Source organism: Oncorhynchus gorbuscha, linkage group LG01, assembly GCF_021184085.1.
Source record: "Oncorhynchus gorbuscha isolate QuinsamMale2020 ecotype Even-year linkage group LG01, OgorEven_v1.0, whole genome shotgun sequence".
Classification (NCBI taxonomy): Eukaryota; Metazoa; Chordata; class Actinopteri; order Salmoniformes; family Salmonidae; genus Oncorhynchus; species Oncorhynchus gorbuscha.
In genome coordinates this window covers 108,091,238-108,109,091 of record NC_060173.1, presented here as the reverse complement: position 1 = coordinate 108,109,091, position 17,854 = coordinate 108,091,238, and the positions used below count along the sequence as shown (strand labels likewise).

At 47.3% G+C, this 17,854-nt stretch overlaps 1 protein-coding gene across 1 annotated transcript in view; it reads left to right on the top strand.

Moving 5' to 3' along the window:
* Positions 1 to 16,649, top strand: part of LOC124048601 (activin receptor type-2A-like) — a 56,253-nt gene extending 39,604 nt beyond the window's left edge. Inside the window, exons 5-11 of the mRNA XM_046369553.1 lie at positions 11,537 to 11,680; positions 12,049 to 12,192; positions 12,564 to 12,709; positions 12,907 to 13,021; positions 13,281 to 13,419; positions 14,198 to 14,328; positions 16,226 to 16,649. Of these exons, the coding sequence (XP_046225509.1) occupies positions 11,537 to 11,680; positions 12,049 to 12,192; positions 12,564 to 12,709; positions 12,907 to 13,021; positions 13,281 to 13,419; positions 14,198 to 14,328; positions 16,226 to 16,420 (1,014 nt within the window). The 3' untranslated portion in view covers positions 16,421 to 16,649. The remainder of the gene's footprint in view (positions 1 to 11,536; positions 11,681 to 12,048; positions 12,193 to 12,563; positions 12,710 to 12,906; positions 13,022 to 13,280; positions 13,420 to 14,197; positions 14,329 to 16,225) is intronic.
* Positions 16,650 to 17,854: the final 1,205 nt, after the last annotated feature.

Sequence of the window (17,854 nt, the reverse complement as noted above, 5' to 3'; positions counted from 1 at the left end):
GGCATCTTGAGGGAGGAAAATTATGTGGATATATTGAAGCAACATCTCAAGACATCAGTCAGGAAGTTAAAGCTTGGTCACAAATGGGTCTTCCAAATGGAAAATGACCCCAAGCAATGTCATGGTATTAAAGTGGCCATCACAAAGCCCTGACCTCAATCCTATAGAAAATTTGTGGGCAGAATTGAAAAAGCGTGTGCGAGCAAGGAGGCCTACAATCCTGACTCAGTTACACCAGCTCTGTCAGGAGGAATGGGCCCAAATTCACCCAACTTTGTGGGAAGCTTGTGTAAGGCTACCTGAAACGTTTGACCCAAGTTAAACAATTTAAAGGCTATGCTAACAAATACTAATTACATTTATAATTGAGTGTATGTAAACTTCTGACCCACTGGGAATGTGATGATAGAAATCAAATTTGAAATAAATCATTCTCTCTACTATTATTCTTACATTTCACATTCTTAAAATAAAGTGTTGATCTTAACTGACCGAAGACGGGGATTTTTTACTAGGATAAAATGTCAGGAATTGTGAAAAACTGTGTTTAAATGTATTTGGCTGTGGTGTATGTAAACATCCGACTTCAACTGTACATAGTTATGCATCATTCCCCACCATACTTAAATTATTGAATCTGTTATATGCGTCTATGTTTCGGTTCAGTTTTGAGGCAATTATCGAGGTGTTTATCAGCTGGGGTACTACACTTTCAACTGTAGTGAGAAGGAGTGAAGCAGGCCCTACTGTCTGAAGCAGGGGAGGAGCAGGCCCTACTGTCTGAAGGAGAGGAGCAGGCCCTACTGTCTGAAGCAGGAGAGGAGCAGGCCCTACTGTCTGAAGGAGAGGAGCAGGCCCTACTGTCTGAAGGAGAGTAGCAGGCCCTACTGTCTGAAGAAGGAGCGGAGCAGGCCCTACTGTCTGAAGAAGAAGAGCAGGCCCAACTGTAGGGAGAATGAGCGTAGCAGGCCCTACAGTCTGGAGAAGGAGAGGAGCAGGCCCTACTGTCTGGAGAAGGAGAGGAGCAGGCCCTACTGTCTGAAGCAGGAGAGGAGCAGGCCCTACTGTCTGAAGCAGGAGAGGAGCAGGCCCTACTGTCTGAAGGAGAGTAGCAGGCCCTACTGTCTGAAGAAGGAGCGGAGCAGGCCCTACTGTCTGAAGAAGAAGAGCAGGCCCAACTGTAGGGAGAATGAGCGTAGCAGGCCCTACTGTCTGGAGAAGGAGAGGAGCAGGCCCTACTGTCTGAAGCAGGAGAGGAGCAGGCCCTACTGTCTGAAGCAGGAGAGGAGCAGGCCCTACTGTCTGAAGGAGAGGAGCAGGCCCTACTGTCTGAAGGGAGAGGAGCAGGCCCTACTGTCTGAAGAAGGAGCGGAGCAGGCCCTACTGTCTGAAGAAGAAGAGCAGGCCCAACTGTAGGGAGAATGAGCGTAGCAGGCCCTACTGTCTGGAGAAGGAGCGGAGCAGGCCCTACTGTCTGGAGAAGGAGAGGAGCAGGCCCTACTGTCTGGAGAAGGAGAGGAGCAGGCCCTACTGTCTGGAGAAGGAGAGGAGCAGGCCCTACTGTCTGGAGAAGGAGAGGAGCAGGCCCTACTGTCTGGAGAAGGAGAGGAGCAGGCCCTACTGTCTGGAGAAGGAGAGGAGCAGGCCCTACTGTCTGGAGAAGGAGAGGAGCAGGCCCTACTGTCTGGAGAAGGAGAGGAGCAGGCCCTACTGTCTGAAGCAGGAGAGGAGCAGGCCCTACTGTCTGGAGAAGGAGAGGAGCAGGCCCTACTGTCTGGAGAAGGAGAGGAGCAGGCCCTACTGTCTGGAGAAGGAGAGCAGCAGGCCCTACTGTCTGGAGAAGGAGAGGAGCAGGCCCTACTGTCTGGAGAAGGAGAGGAGCAGGCCCTACTGTCTGGAGAAGGAGCGGAGCAGGCCCTACTGTCTGGAGAAGGAGAGGAGCAGGCCCTACTGTCTGGAGAAGGAGAGGAGCAGGCCCTACTGTCTGGAGAAGGAGAGGAGCAGGCCCTACTGTCTGAAGAAGGAGAGGAGCAGGCCCTACTGTCTGGAGAAGGAGAGGAGCAGGCCCTACTGTCTGGAGAAGGAGAGGAGCAGGCCCTACTGTAGGCAGAAGGAGAGGAGCAGGCCCTACTGTAGGCAGAAGGAGAGGAGCAGGCCCTACTGTAGGCAGAAGGAGAGGAGCAGGCCCTACTGTCTGCAGAAGGAGAGGAGCAGGCCCTACTGTAGGCAGAAGGAGAGGAGCAGGCCCTACTGTCTGGCAGAAGGAGAGGAGCAGGCCCTACTGTCTGGGCAGAAAGAGAGGAGCAGGCCCTACTGTCTGTAGGCAGAAGGAGAGGAGCAGGCCCTACTGTCAGAGAGGAGCAGGCCCTACTGTAGAGGAGAGGAGCAGGCCCTACTGTAGGCAGAAGGAGAGGAGCAGGCCCTACTGTAGGCAGAAGGAGAGGAGCAGGCCCTACTGTAGGCAGAAGGAGAGGAGCAGGCCCTACTGTAGGCAGAAGGAGAGGAGCAGGCCCTACTGTAGGCAGAAGGAGAGGAGCAGGCCCTACTGTAGGCAGAAGGAGAGGAGCAGGCCCTACTGTAGGCAGAAGGAGAGGAGCAGGCCCTACTGTAGGCAGAAGGAGAGGAGCAGGCCCTACTGTAGGCAGAAGGAGAGGAGCAGGCCCTACTGTAGGCAGAAGGAGAGGAGCAGGCCCTACTGTAGGCAGAAGGAGAGGAGCAGGCCCTACTGTAGGCAGAAGGAGAGGAGCAGGCCCTACTGTAGGCAGAAGGAGAGGAGCAGGCCCTACTGTAGGCAGAAGGAGAGGAGCAGGCCCTACTGTAGGCAGAAGGAGAGGAGCAGGCCCTACTGTAGGCAGAAGGAGAGGAGCAGGCCCTACTGTAGGCAGAAGGAGAGGAGCAGGCCCTACTGTAGGCAGAAGGAGAGGAGCAGGCCCTACTGTAGGCAGAAGGAGAGGAGCAGGCCCTACTGTAGGCAGAAAGAGAGGAGCAGGCCCTACTGTAGGCAGAAGGAGAGGAGCAGGCCCTACTGTAGGCAGAAGGAGAGGTAGGCAGAAGGAGGCCCTACTGTAGGCAGAAGGAGAGGAGCAGGCCCTACTGTAGGCAGAAGGAGAGGAGCAGGCCCTACTGTAGGCAGAAGGAGAGGAGCAGGCCCTACTGTAGGCAGAAAGAGAGGAGCAGGCCCTACTGTAGGCAGAAGGAGAGGAGCAGGCCCTACTGTAGGCAGAAGGAGAGGAGCAGGCCCTACTGTTGGCAGAAAGAGAGGAGCAGGCCCTACTGTTGGCAGAAAGAGAGGAGCAGGCCCTACTGTAGGCAGAAAGAGAGGAGCAGGCCCTACTGTAGGCAGAAGGAGAGGAGCAGGCCCTACTGTAGGCAGAAAGAGAGGAGCAGGCTCTGTCGGGAAAATGAGCGGATCATGACCTACTGTCGAGAGGTGGAGAGGCAACAGGGGAAACCATTTAAATGACATGCCCTCCTAAAACTAGTTATAACTCCAGTTATGTTTGTGATATTAAGATTCGGATAACGACAGTGTGTTATATAGACGTTTTTAAGAATAGTCAAGGCTGGAGGGGGGCATGACTTAAAAAATGGCAGAGAAATAAAATAATGAGCAGTGAAAATGACTGCTTTAGTGTTAATGCTGCCTCGCCACCCCCATGTTGCAGCAGTGTCTTCTTCGTCTGCTGTTATCCACTGGACCATCTACAGCAGGGCAACTAGATTCAGCCGCGGAACGATTGTCGTCGGAGCGGATGGTCGGGGGGCCAGAACATAATTATAATCATTTGTACACTGCAAATTGACCACAACTAAAAAAGAGATTCTATTTGAAAATGACAATCATTTCATACCTCGATTACAATTTATGTTATTTGTGGGAATATTTGGGGAACATATTTCCTTAATGAATCACATTTTTTGATGAATTCCAGGTAATTTGGTCTTTTTACAAAAACCGATTTTGGTAAAACAAAGTCGTAAAACAGCCAATCAAAATCACTTGTGTGCCGCCTTTTTCTGACTAGGGCTGGGAATTACCAGGGACCTCACCATACGATATTATTACCATACTTAGGTGCCGATTTAGATATGCATTGTGATTATCAGCATTCTATATCTATTGCGATTCGATACTGGGATTTTATTGCGATTCGATGTTCCAAACATATTGCTCACCATATGTCTGCTGCAGAGGGACAAGAAATAGCCATGAGAAAACACACATTTTGATTAGTCATGGAAATAAAAGTTCTGAAAACTAATTTGTTCCCTATTTAAAAAGAAGATGGAGAACAAGCTGTGAAGGAAAAGTCCTGGAGTTGTGAATCAGGTACAGGCTGCTAGCGCAAACATTATATTGCCACATTGTTGAAACGACACAATATTTAGTCAAAAATAATATAGCCCGATATGGAAATCTATCCATTTTTTTCTCCCACATCACTATTGCCGACACCTGATCTCCAACAAGCTGCTGTTATCTGCTGGACCATCTACAGTCAGCTGCCTGATGTATGTCAAAGGCACCTTTTGAGTAAGCATGTCCTTCAGCAGAGAGAGAGAGAGAGAGAGGAGAGAGAGGGTGGGAGGGAGGGGGGGGGGGCAGGTGAGAGAGGGTGGGAAATAGAGAGAATAAGGGAGGTAAAGAGAGGGGGAGAGATGGAGCGAGGGAGGGAAAGAGAGAGAGGGAGGGAGGCAGGGGGCAGGTGAGAGGGGGAGAGATCGAGGGAGGGAAAGAGAGAGGGCGGGAGGGAGGGAGGCAGGGGGCAGAGAGAGGGTGGGAAATAGAGAGAATATGGGAGGTAAAGAGAGGGGGAGAGGGAAAGAGAGACAAAGAGCACACAGCTTTTGAACCATCCTCAACGTCTCTCCTCACTGCCTACAGGTCATACAGCTTCACTGCTACAACTCTTCCTTTCCCTCCATTACCAACGTGTCTCCTCACTGCCTACAGGTCATACAGCTTCACTGCTACAACTCTTCCTTTCCCTCCATTACCAACGGCTCACTGAAATGACAGGCAGACAAATCAACACAAAGTACACCTGTCTTGGCGTACTCTGCCTACTGTCACCTGGGTCCTAAGTCCAGGGTCAGCTGTACTTCACAGGTGTTACCGCTGCCTGGGATTTCATTTTATACACTTGTTTCTACTACATTCTGGACTCTGACATTTTCAGAGGCTTGCTTTCTTCTGCAGGCTCTGGCTTTCACACACGTCTGTACTCGCACACGTCTGTACTCGCACACGTCTGTACTCGCACACGTCTGTACTCGCACACGTCTGTACTCGCACACGTCTGTACTCGCACACATGCATCACTAGCATTTAGCTGCGTCCGTGCGTGCGTGCGTGCGTGCGTGTGTGTGTATGTGTGTGCGTGCGTGCGTGTGAAGAAACCGTCTGTACTTGCTTGACGGTGTGTCAGGGGAGGGGAGGGACCAGAAGCGTAATCACACTCTGTAACAGCCATTGCTACATTCTGAGGGAATTGTTGGCAGCCACTGAAATGCTTCCCGTCAGCTTGTCATTATTACAGTGTCCTCAGGCTGAACACACTATAATATACACACAGAGCTGTGCTTGAAAACCTGGTGTTAGCAGGTGGGCTGCAGCCTCTCTCCTCACACACATACTTTTAACACACTGCCAATGTGACACACACCATTACTAGTTATGATTTGCCCTGGTAGTTTTGTTCGTCACTCACTTCACCCTATTGCGTCATCGGTCAGTGGTGTGTGAATGGTGGAAACAGGAATGTATTGGCTGGAGATTCAATAGGATTGTTTTGTAACAGGGTTTCGAGTCAGTCAGTTCTGGGAGAAAGAGAGATCATTCTCAGGCAGGGGAGGACAGAGCAGGACAGGACAGGACAGGGCAGAGCAGAGCAGGACAGGGCAGAGCAGAGCAGAGCAGGACAGAGCAGGACAGGGCAGAGCAGGACAGGGCAGAGCAGAGCAGAGCAGGACAGGGCAGAGCAGCACAGGGCAGAGCAGGACAGAGCAGGACAGGGCAGAGCAGGACAGAGCAGGACAGGGCAGAGCAGGACAGAGCAGAGCAGAGCAGGACAGAGCAGGACAGAGCAGAGCAGGACAGAGCAGAGCAGGACAGAGCAGAGCAGGACAGAGCAGAGCAGGACAGAGCAGAGCAGGGCAGGACAGAGCAGAGCAGGACAGAGCATAGCAGGACAGAGCAGGACAGAGCAGAGCAGGACAGAGCAGAGCAGGGCAGAGCAGAGCAGGACAGAGCAGAGCAGGACAGAGCAGAGCAGAGCAGAGCAGAGCAGAGTAGGACAGAGCAGGACAGAGCAGAGCAGGGCAGGGCAGAGCAGAGCAGAGCAGAGCAGAGCAGAGCAGAGCAGAGCAGGGCAGAGCAGGGCAGGACAGAGCAGAGCAGGACAGAGCAGAGCAGGACAGGGCAGAGCAGAGCAGGACAGGGCAGAGCAGGACAGAGCAGAGCAGGACAGAGCAGAGCAGGACAGAGCAGAGCAGGAAAGAGCAGAGCAGGACAGAGTAGAGCAGAGTAGAGCAGAGTAGAGCAGAGTAGAGCAGAGTAGAGCAGAGCAGAGTAGAGTAGAGTAGAGTAGAGTAGAGTAGAGTAGAGTAGAGTAGAGTAGGACAGAGCAGAGTAGGACAGAGCAGAGTAGGACAGAGCAGAGTAGGACAGAGCAGAGTAGGACAGAGCAGAGTAGGACAGAGCAGAGTAGGACAGAGCAGAGTAGGACAGAGCAGAGTAGGACAGAGCAGAGTAGGACAGAGCAGAGTAGGACAGAGCAGAGTAGGACAGAGCAGAGTAGGACAGAGCAGAGTAGGACAGGGCAGAGCAGAGCAGAGCAGAGCAGAGTAGAGCAGAGCAGAGTAGAGCAGAGTAGAGTAGAGTAGAGTAGAGCAGAGTAGAGCAGAGTAGAGTAGGACAGAGTAGAGTAGAGTAGGACAGAGCAGAGTAGAGTAGAGTAGGACAGCCTAATAGACTGTTAGATGTTGTCGTGACTTGGAAACGTGGCTGCAGGGGAACTCACAGTTGACTGGTTATCCCTTCCAGATGTTGAGGTCCGTTGAAGCCACGCTTGACTCTCAGGACAGACCCATGGTGTCCCTGATCCTAGGTCAGGAGTGGTGTTAAAATATCCTCTGGCCATAGGTCATCAGCTCAGCTGTCATTTGTGTTGTCTCTCATGCTGGAAATGTTTTCTTTACACCTCTTTCCTTAACTAGCACGCCTTTCATATTATGATAGAGGTAAGAGAAGTCTCTGTCATTCAGCAGTTGGTTACGATCTGTTCACAGTTTCTGCATCTCTTGTGAATATGATTTATTATATCCCTCAAGCTTGAGACTCCCACCACCTCAGATGCACCATTCATGTCTTTTTGAGTTTGAAACTGCGCACTGTTATTTTCATATTTTTTTTTTTAATGTGCACGGATATACGCTAAATCAGCTGTCCTGTTTGGGATTCAGCAGCAGGAGTGAAGTGCATGGACCGTTGCCTTATTGGTTGGAATGCAAGAGTCTGAGCATGCTATGAATGCAGCCAAAGAACGTTATGGTGAACTGATCGATATGGTGTCTTATACACTGCATGTCCCAGATGTGCTCAATTGGATTCAGGTCTGGGGAACGGGAGGGCCAGTCCATAGCATCAATGCCTTCCTCTTGCAAGTACTGCTGACACACTCCAGCCACATGAGGTATAGCACCAGCATATGGTCTCACAAGGGGTCTGAGGATCTCATCTCGGTACCTAATGGCAGTCAGGCTACCTCTGGCGAGCACATGGAGGGCTGTGTGGCCCCCCCAAAGAAATGCCACTCCACACCATGACTGACCCACCGCCAAACTGGTCATGCTGGAGGATGTTGCAGGCAGCAGAACGTTCTCCAAGGCGTCTCCAGACTCTGTCACGTCTGTCACGTGCTCAGTGTGAACCTGCTTTCATCTGTAAAGAGCACAGGGCGCCAGTGGCGAATTTGCCAATCTTGGTGTTCTCTGGCAAATGCCAAACGTCCTGCACGGTGTTGGGCTGTAAGCACAACCCCCACCTGTGGACGTCGGGCCCTCATACCACCCTCATGTAGTCTGTTTCTGACCGTTTGAGCAGACACATGCACATTTGTGGCCTGCTGGAGGTCATTTTGCAGTGCTCCTCCTGCTCCTCCTTGTACAAAGGCGGAGGTAGCGGTCCTGCTGCTGGGTTGTTGCCCTCCTACGGCCTTCTCCACGTCTCCTGATGTACTGGCCTGTCTCCTGGTAGTGCCTCCATGCTCTGGACACTACGCTGACAGACACAGCAAACCTTCTTGCCACAGCTCGCATTGATGTTCCATCCTGGATGAGCTGCACTACCTGAACCACTTGTGTGGGTTGTAGACTCCGTCTCATGCTACCACTAGAGTGAAAACACCGCCAGCATTCAAAAGTGACCAAAACATCAGCCAGGAAGCATAGGAACTGGTCTGTGGTCTTCGGTCCCCACCTGCAGAACCACACCTTTATTGGGGGTGTCTTGCTAATTGCCTATAATTTCTACCTGTTGTCTATTCCATTTGCACAACAGCATGTGACATTTATTGTCAATCAGTGTTGCTTCCTAAGTGGACAGTTTGATTTCACAGAAGTGTGATTGACTTGGAGTTACATTGTGTTGTTTAAGTGTTCCCTTTTATTTATTTTTTTGAGCAGTGTATCAATATGGGGTGGGAGAATGGTGGCTAACCACACACACACAGTTATAGGTTACTTAAATATAATAACCATTTTGAACAGAAGCAACCCACTGCCTGCTGTTTGCAGTATAGCTAAGTCAGTACAAGGATAACTGTTCTCAGTAGCTTGCAAACATCAATATTGATTCTCCGGTTGAAGACAAAAGAATGTGTCACACAGATGATAAATGTTAGGCCTCTCAGCCCGGTCCTAGCCTACAGGGACAGCTGGACCATAAAAATGACATTGTTTTCATTTTTACGAGTGCATGTGTTATGATTGATCACTTGAGAGAATGGCAACGTAAACATGACCTTGAACACTGATGACAGCTAGAGGTGCAGGGTGTGGCTGCGGTTAGGTCTGGACTGCAGGCTTTAGGCCCAGGCTATATATCCTGCCCTGTATGCTGCCCTCTTTCACTTGGTTTCCCTCTTCACTCATTTCCACTCCCTCCTTCCTGTTCCTCCTTTGCCCTCATCAGTCTATTCGTTCTTCCCTTCCTGTTGTGGCTGTATGCATGCAGGCCATTATGTGTACAACCTATGGGGAAAGATAAACATTCTCTGACATTAAAGAGGCTACTTTCTCTGCTTTTCAACTAAACCATTAGAGGACCAATGGTGGCCCTCATTGAAGCAGGCAAGCAGCCAGGGACGTAGTGTATTTGAGTTTTAAAAACGCTTCAAAAGTTTGTCATTTCTGCTTTTGAAATTTCAGACTTGATTTGTCATAAAGAAAAATGTATCAACCCCTACAAAAATGTCCATGAATTATAATCCACATAATAATTCACATTCCCTGTTGCTGCAGAAATGTTTTCCTGCCGTAGCAAATTGGTTTAAATTAAGAGCCGACATCTGGACCTGTAACAGTATGTCGACACAGAATGGTCATGGTCCGTCAGCACGGCGACCAGAACACCTCTTAATCAGTCTGTCATCATCATCCTGCCTTTGTAGTTCTCTTCCTTGATGGTATCCCGTAGTTCTCTTCCTTGATGGTATCCCGTAGTTCTCTTCCTTGATGGTATCCCGTAGTTCTCTTCCTTGATGGTATCCCGTAGTTCTCTTCCTTGATGGTATCCTGTAGTTCTCTTCCTTGATGGTATCCCGTAGTTCTCTTCCTTGATGGTATATCCCGTAGTTCTCTTCCTTGATGGTATCCCGTAGTTCTCTTCCTTGATGGTATCCCGTAGTTCTCTTCCTTGATGGTATCGAGGCAAAGGTCTGTTTTTATTACTGTCTGGAGCTATGATGGACATGCTGGACATGATGGGTGTGCCCATAAAACATGATCTATAGTTCGAGCAGAGCATATGCCTTTACATGGCTCCAGTGCAGATCAGAGCCGTACCTACAGTATACAGTACCAGTCAAAAGTTTGGACACACCTACTCATTCAAGGGTTTTTCTTTATTTTTACTATTTTCTAAATTGTAGAATAATAGTGACGACATCATAAATATTAAATAACACATATGGAAACATGTAGTAACCAAAATAGTGTTAAACAAATCAAAATATATATTATATTTGAGATTCTTCAAAGTAGCCACCTTTTGCATTTATGACAGCTTTCTTGGCATTCCTTTTAACCAGCTTCACCTGGAATGCTTTTCCAACAGTCTTGAAGGAGTTCCCACAAATGCTGAGCACTTGTTGGCTGCTTTTCCTTCACTCTGCGGTCCAACTACCTATCTCAATTATGTTGAGGTCGGGTGATTGTGGAGGCCAGGTCATCTGATGCAGCACTCCATCACTCTCCTAACTTGGTCAAATAGCCCTTACACAGCCTGGAGGTGTGTTGGGTCATTGTCCAGTTGAAAACAAATGGTAGTCCCACGAAGTGAAAACCAGATGGGATGGCATATCACTGCAGAATACTGTGGTAGCCATGCTGGTTAAGTGTGCCTTGAATTCTAAATAAATCATAGACAGTGTCACCAGCAAAGCACCATCACACCACCTCCTCCATGCTTCACGGTGGGAACCACACATGCAGAGATAATCTGTTCACCTACTCTACGTCTCACAAAGACAACAGTGTTTGGAACCAAAAATCTCAAATTTGGTCTCATCAGACCAAAGGACAAATTTCCACCAGTCTAATGTCCACCGCTTGTGTTTCTTGGCCCAAGCAAGTCTCTTCTTCTAATTTGTGTCCTTTAGTAGTGGTTTCTTTGCAGCAATTCGACCATGAAGGCCTGATTCACACAGTCTCCTTTGAACCGTTGATGTTGAGATGTGTCTGTTACTTGAACTCTGTAAAGCATTCGTTTGGGCTGCAATTTCTGAGGCTGGTATATAATGAACTTATCCTCTGCATCAGAGGTAACTCTGGGTCTTCCTTTCCTGTGGCGGTCCTCATGAGAGACAGTGTCATCATAGCGCTTGACGGTTTTTGCGACTGCACTTGAAGAAACTTAAAAAGTTCTTGAAATATTCCGTATTGACTGACCTTCATGTCTTAAAGTAATGATGGACTGCCATTTATCTTTGCTTATTTGAACTGTTCTTGCCATAATATGGACTTGGTCTTTTACCAAATAGGGCTATCTTCTGTATACTAGCCTACCTTGTCACAACACAACTGGTTGGCTCAAACGCATTAAGGAGGAAAGAAATTCCACAAATGAACTTTTAACAGGGCACACCTGTTAAAACTTGGTGATTCCATATGTGTTATTTCATAGTTTTGATGTCTTCACTGTTATTTTACAATGTAGAAATTGTCAAAATAAAGAACAAACATAAATCCCATTTAATGCTTAGTCTCTGTGTAACAAACAGTGAGTTTGATGTGTGTTTCTCTCTCTTCTCTACAGGACCCGGGGCCCATGCCTCCCTCCCCCATCCTGGGACAGAAGCCTCTGCAGTTAATTGAGATCAAAGCCAGGGGGCGCTTCGGATGCGTGTGGAAGGCTCAGTTGCTCAACGATTACGTGGCTGTGAAAATATTCCCCATTCAGGTACAGTAATGTAACCACTAACTAACCACTAACTACCACTAGTAGCAGGACAGAGGGCTGTGTGGAGGCTGTGTGGAGGCTTTCAATGCTTCTTTGGAAGAGAGAAGAGAGCGTCATCAGTCTTAAAGCTCCAGGCACTAGGTAAATCCTCCTGGGCTGACCAGCGCCCTACTTTAGAGGTCAATCACTAAGCCCACAGTGGCCTTGATTGACCGCTGAGCACCAACTGACATTACAGAACATACATTATTATTCGATTTTTAAATAACATTTAAAAACTTGTTTTTTATGTCTAATAGGAATCCAAAACCCATTCTCAGTTGATATTGTACATCTTGAATAGTTTTCTGTGTGTTTGGCATCCTCAGGACAAGCAGTCATGGCAGAACGAGTATGAGATCTACAACCTGAGCGGGATGAGGCATGAGAACCTGCTCCACTTCCTGGGAGCAGAGAAGAGGGGTAACAACATGGACATAGAGCTGTGGCTGATCACAGCCTACCATGAGAAGGTACAGCCCCCCCCCTGCTGGTCAGAGGTTCACAGCACAAACAAAGCAAATTAAATCACAACTCATTCAACGTTGTCTTGCTAGAATTTAAAATGTATCCCAAGACATCAACCGTCTTTGTGAAAATGCAAGTCTATGTAGCAACACTGGTCCAGTATTTATTAACAGGACTAACTTAGAGCTGTTTCTTCCTATTTTTCAGAAAACACTAGAACTGTCTTTATCTGTGTTGAATATATCTGCCCTCTAGTGGTTAGAGGTAGAACCATCAGCTGGCATTACGTCAGATGGTATGGTGGCATGTTGATTTCAAGGTGAGCCACATTTGCTAGGTGCTGTTATATTAACTGGTTGTCTGCCTCCATCTCCAGGGCTCGTTGACAGACTATCTGAAGGCCAACGTGTTGTCGTGGAGCGAGCTGTGCCACATAGCCCAGACCACGGCTCGAGGCCTGGCCTACCTCCATGAAGACATCCCTGGTCTGAAGGACGGACACAAGCCAGCCATTGCCCACAGGTCAGCTCCCTGCTCTCCCATCCTCCCTGGTCTCCTATCTCTATGTTTGTGTTCCTCTATCATTACACTGCCATTAAAGACCTGTTCTATGATGTTGTTTCCAGAAATACAAAACATTCATTCTGTTAAATTATGGGTATCTTTCCTCTCCCACACTGTCTCTCATTGGTGTGTTTCTGTTCTGCTGTGATCCACAGGGACATCAAGAGTAAGAATATCCTTCTGAAGTCCAACCTGACGGCCTGCATCGCTGACTTTGGCCTGGCCCAGAGGTTTGAGGCTGGGAAATCCGCTGGAGACACGCATGGACAGGTGAGTGATGGGAGGAATGGTTGTGGAAGTGGTAGTCCAGACTCCATGGTGTTCTAAATGACTGTAAAAACGTCAGCATACCTCAACGTTCATGTTACAAAGACAAAAACATCAACATTGTTAATCTGTTCAGCACTGGCGGAACTCTATATTCCCAGATATCAGATTGACACAATTGCATGTAAATTGTCCAAAACAGGCAGGACCACCGATTGAGACTGATCTCTAACCTGTGTGTGTGTGCGTCTGTTCATTGCAGGTGGGCACCCGGAGGTACATGGCCCCTGAGGTGCTGGAGGGGGCCATCAACTTCCAGCGGGACTCGTTCCTGAGGATAGACATGTATGCCCTGGGACTGGTGCTATGGGAACTGGCCGCACGCTGCAAGGCTGCTGATGGTAAGAACACACTCTATGGAAGGACCATAGAGTGGGAGTGGCCCACGCAGAGTAGGAGTGGCCAACTCTCTTCCAGTCTTCCTTGCATATTCTCTGGAGAGTTACCCTACTGCAGGATTTTGTTCCAGCTTTACTCGGAACCTTGATTAGCTAAATCAGGTGTAGGGCTGGAGCAGAAGCCAGCATACACAGTATCTCTCCAGGCGGGGGGGTGTCCTTTCCTGCACTACCATAGTCCTGGTGTCTAATCAGGGAATTCTGTCTGGATTCTGTCTGTCTGGTTCCATGGAGCCGTATTGACCTGGTCTAACCCGGGTTGTTGTGTCGGGGGTCAGCATGTGGAATGCCCTGCATGACATCTGGTTATCACTGGAGGCTTGTAACGCCAGGGTAGTGGGTTCGATCCCGACCACCCATACGTAGAATGTATGCACACATGACTGTAAGTCGCTTTGGAGAAAAGCGTCTGCTAAATGGCATATATTATTATTATTATTAGGTCAACTCTGGGTTAGAGCCTGGTCAGAGCAACTCACTGTCGCGGCCCCGAGGGAGACCTCCACTGGTCAAGAGTTGTTCGACAACACAAAGCATCAGCTCTGAATACCTTAGGGAAAAAAACTCAAGAGATCACTGATTGTGTTTAGATCACTGTTTAATTTTCTTTATCAGCTGAAAGTAATGACTGGTATATTGATTGCATTTTGTGAATGTTTTTTTCTTTGTTGGAATAGATCACTGTGGTTTTGAGGTAACGGTCTGCTGTGTGTTATTTCAGGCCCAGTGGATGAGTACATGCTGCCGTTTGAGGAGGAGATTGGCCAGCACCCATCTCTGGAAGACATGCAGGATGTTGTAGTCCACAAAAAACTGAGGCCCATGCTCAGGGAGTGCTGGCAGAAACACACTGTGAGTAGAACCTATACACCATGTATCTTAACCAATCAACCATCGTGAGAAGGGGGAGAAGGGCTACTGAAGGGGTAGTACCGTGACTAAAACCCATTGTCATGCAACAGTAAGGAGATGTAGGACAGTACCTTCAGAAAGGATCCACACCCCTTTGTTTTGTTACAAAGTGGAATTACAATTGATTTAATTGTAAAAAAATAAATAATAATAATAATAAAAAATGTTTATTGTCAACGATCTACACAGTACTCTGACAAAGTGGAAGAAAAATTCTAACATTTGTCCAAGATTTATGAGTAATAAAACACTGATATACATTACCGTTCAAATGTTTGGGGTCACTTAAAAATGTCCTTGTTTTTGAAAGAAAATCATGTTTTTTGTTCATTAAAATAACATCAAATTGATCAGAAATACAGTGTAGACATTGTTAATGTTGTAAATGACTATTGTAGCTGGAATCGGTTGATTAGAAAACCCTTTTGCAATTATGTTAGCACAGCTAAAAACTGTTGTGCTGATTAAAAAGAAACTTTAGACTAGTTGAATATCTGGTGTATCAGCATTTGTGGGTCCAATTACAGGTTCAAAATGGCCAGAAACAAAGAACTGTCTCCTGAAACTTGTCAGTCTATTCTTGTTCTAAGAAATGAAGGCTTTTCCATGTGAGAAATTGCCAAGAACCTGAAGATCTCGTACAATGCTGTGTACTGCTCCCTTCACAGAACAGCACAAACTGGCTCTAACCAGAATAAAAAGAGGAGTGGGAGGCCCCGGTGCACAACTGAGCAAGAGGACAAGTACATTAGAGTGTCTAGTTTGAGAAACAGATGCCTCACAAGTCCTCAACTGACAGCTTCATTAAATAGTACCCACAAAAAAACAGTCTCAACGTCAACACTGAAGGCGACTCCGAGATGCTGCCCTTCTAGGCAGAGTTCCTCTGTCCATTGTCTGTGTTCTTTTGCCCATCTTAATATTTTATTTTTATTGGCCAGTCTGAGATATGGCTTTTTCGTTTCAACTCTGCCTAGAAGGCCAGCATCCTGGAGTCTCCTCTTCACTGTTGACGCTGAGACTGGTGTTTTGCGGGCCTCATGGTGAAATACCTGAGCGGTTTCCTTCCCCTCCGGTACCGGAGTTAGGAAGGACACCTGTATCTTTGTAGTGACTGGGTGAATTGATACACCATCCAAAGTGTAAGTAATAACTTCACCATGCTCAAAGGGATATTCAGTGTCTGCATTTGTATTTTTACCCATCTACCAATAGGTGCCCTTTGCGAGGAATTGAAAAACCTCTGGTCTTTGTGGTTGAATCTGTGTTTAAGATTCACTGCTCGACTGAGGGACTTTACAGATAATTAGTTTGTGTGGGGTACAGAGATGAGAGAGTCATTCAAACATGTTAATTAAACACTGTTATTGCACAAAGAGTGAGTCCATGCAACTTATTATGTGATTTGTTAAGCACATTTCTACCGTGACCTATGGCACTGCTTACCTCATCTGTTTATGCCTCGTCTACGGTTCAGATGGTTTGTCTGAATCGCTACTGTCTGCAGAGCATCCTAACGCGAGCCCAACGCAGACACTTATTGATCGTAGAATGATATCTTTCTATTATTTTTTTCCTCTCTTCCCCCCAGTCTAGAAGATAGTGTCCATTTCTGTCTGAAATGTCTGCTGAGTGGCCTCCTCTTCACCGTTTCTCAGTGTCTACTACCAGATCTGTTTCCCCTCTTGTAGATCTGTAACAGTAGATTAGTTAACTAAATGGTGTCTGGTCTCTCTCTCTCTCCACCATGACGCACCATGGGCCTCGCTCAATGTGTGTCATTGTGCCCTTTTGTCGCCGAGGGTAACCGTGTGTGTGTGTGTTCTGTCCCTCCCAGGGCCTGACCATGCTGTGTGAGACCATCGAGGAGTGCTGGGACCACGAGGCGGAAGCACGCTTGTCGGCAGGGTGCGTGGAGGAGCGCATGGTGCAGATGCAGCGTCTCAACAACGTCACCGCACCCGAGGAGATCGTCACAGTCGTCACCATGGTGACCAACGTGGACTACCCCCCCAAAGAATCCAGCCTATGACTAGGCGTATGAACAGGAGAACAGATCCCAAAGAGACTCGCCTTCCTAAGCAGAAGGTCAGGACTCTTTCCAACGTTCGTCACTAACTCTGGGACTATACCCAAAGAGGCGCCAAAATCATTTAGTGGACCTGGGTTCATAGAGAATGATCCAGTTTTAAACTGGTTCCTATTGCATTGAGCTACATGTGTACCTAAAGACTTGCTCATGCCCAGGTCTTTTAAAAGGGGAGGGCATGATGGGGGTTGGGGAGGGGGGGACAATCAATCATCTAGACCCCTCACTGAACAAATATTTTTGTCCAGCACCTTGACAATGGACAAAGTCATTTTAAAGTTGACCTTTTGGTTGATATTACCATTTTTTTTGTAAAATTAAAGGAAAATGTACTTCCTGGACTGACTTCAGTTTTTTTTCTAAGAAAAGGCGGAACAGGAGAGAAGAAGAATCGAGACACACAGTTAACTTCATTTCAGTATAAAAAAAAGGGCAACTTGGTTTTTAAACACATTTGCTGTTTGTGTTTCTCCGAATGACTACTGTAATGCCAATAAGAAACAGCTTCTGAATGTCTGTGTTTCGCTGCTGTACAGAGAGAGAGAGCGAGAGAGAACAGCGTAATCAAGGTTATTTATCCGGACCTGCCTCACAGCATTTCTATACAAATAACCATCAACCTCTTGAGTCTCTCAACAAGGTATACCTCAGTTGTACATCCTACAAATAAGTATGTTTTCCTTTGTAACACTAAAACCACTACAGGACATTGACATTCAGATGACATGTTTGGTATTGAACCTTTTTCAGATAATGGAGTATGCCAACAAAATGGCCATTCACAAACAAGTGTTTCTGCCTTCTTTGTTTCTGTGTGTGTATTTTCTATGTTGCCCCTGCTATTCAAATGTGACTGTGAGCATTGTTGTTTTTACCAAAATGTTTTGAACTTTTTAAACATCCCTGAAAATATGAAAATATTTGAGGAAAAATACTTTAAAGCACTTCCCTTTTTAGGTTTGCGGTGTCCACATAATATTAAAAACGCATGCCTTTTTTTGTTTAGTTTAGTTTTTGAGCCTCTATGTAAAAGTGTGACGCTAACGTCGGTTGTTTGAAACCCAATTTTGATTTTAAACTAAAATGTCTACGATCCACTGTAACTGTACTGCTCATTCTCCTTGCCATGTTGGTGGTGTTTTCTGTTCGTAGTCTACTATTTTAACCGTATTTAAATACGTCTCAGGAAGCAATACGTTACTCTACGAACCCCCCCCATCTGCGTTTAGGCTCTGACTTATTCTCGTGCCATTATTTTGGATAACCTAGTCGAGGGGTGCGTACACGAGGTCTTTACGGCTTCTGTGGTTTTCAGGTAGATATCCATTTAGACGGGTTATCCAGAACATGTCAGGCGTTCTACATTGCTAATGTAGC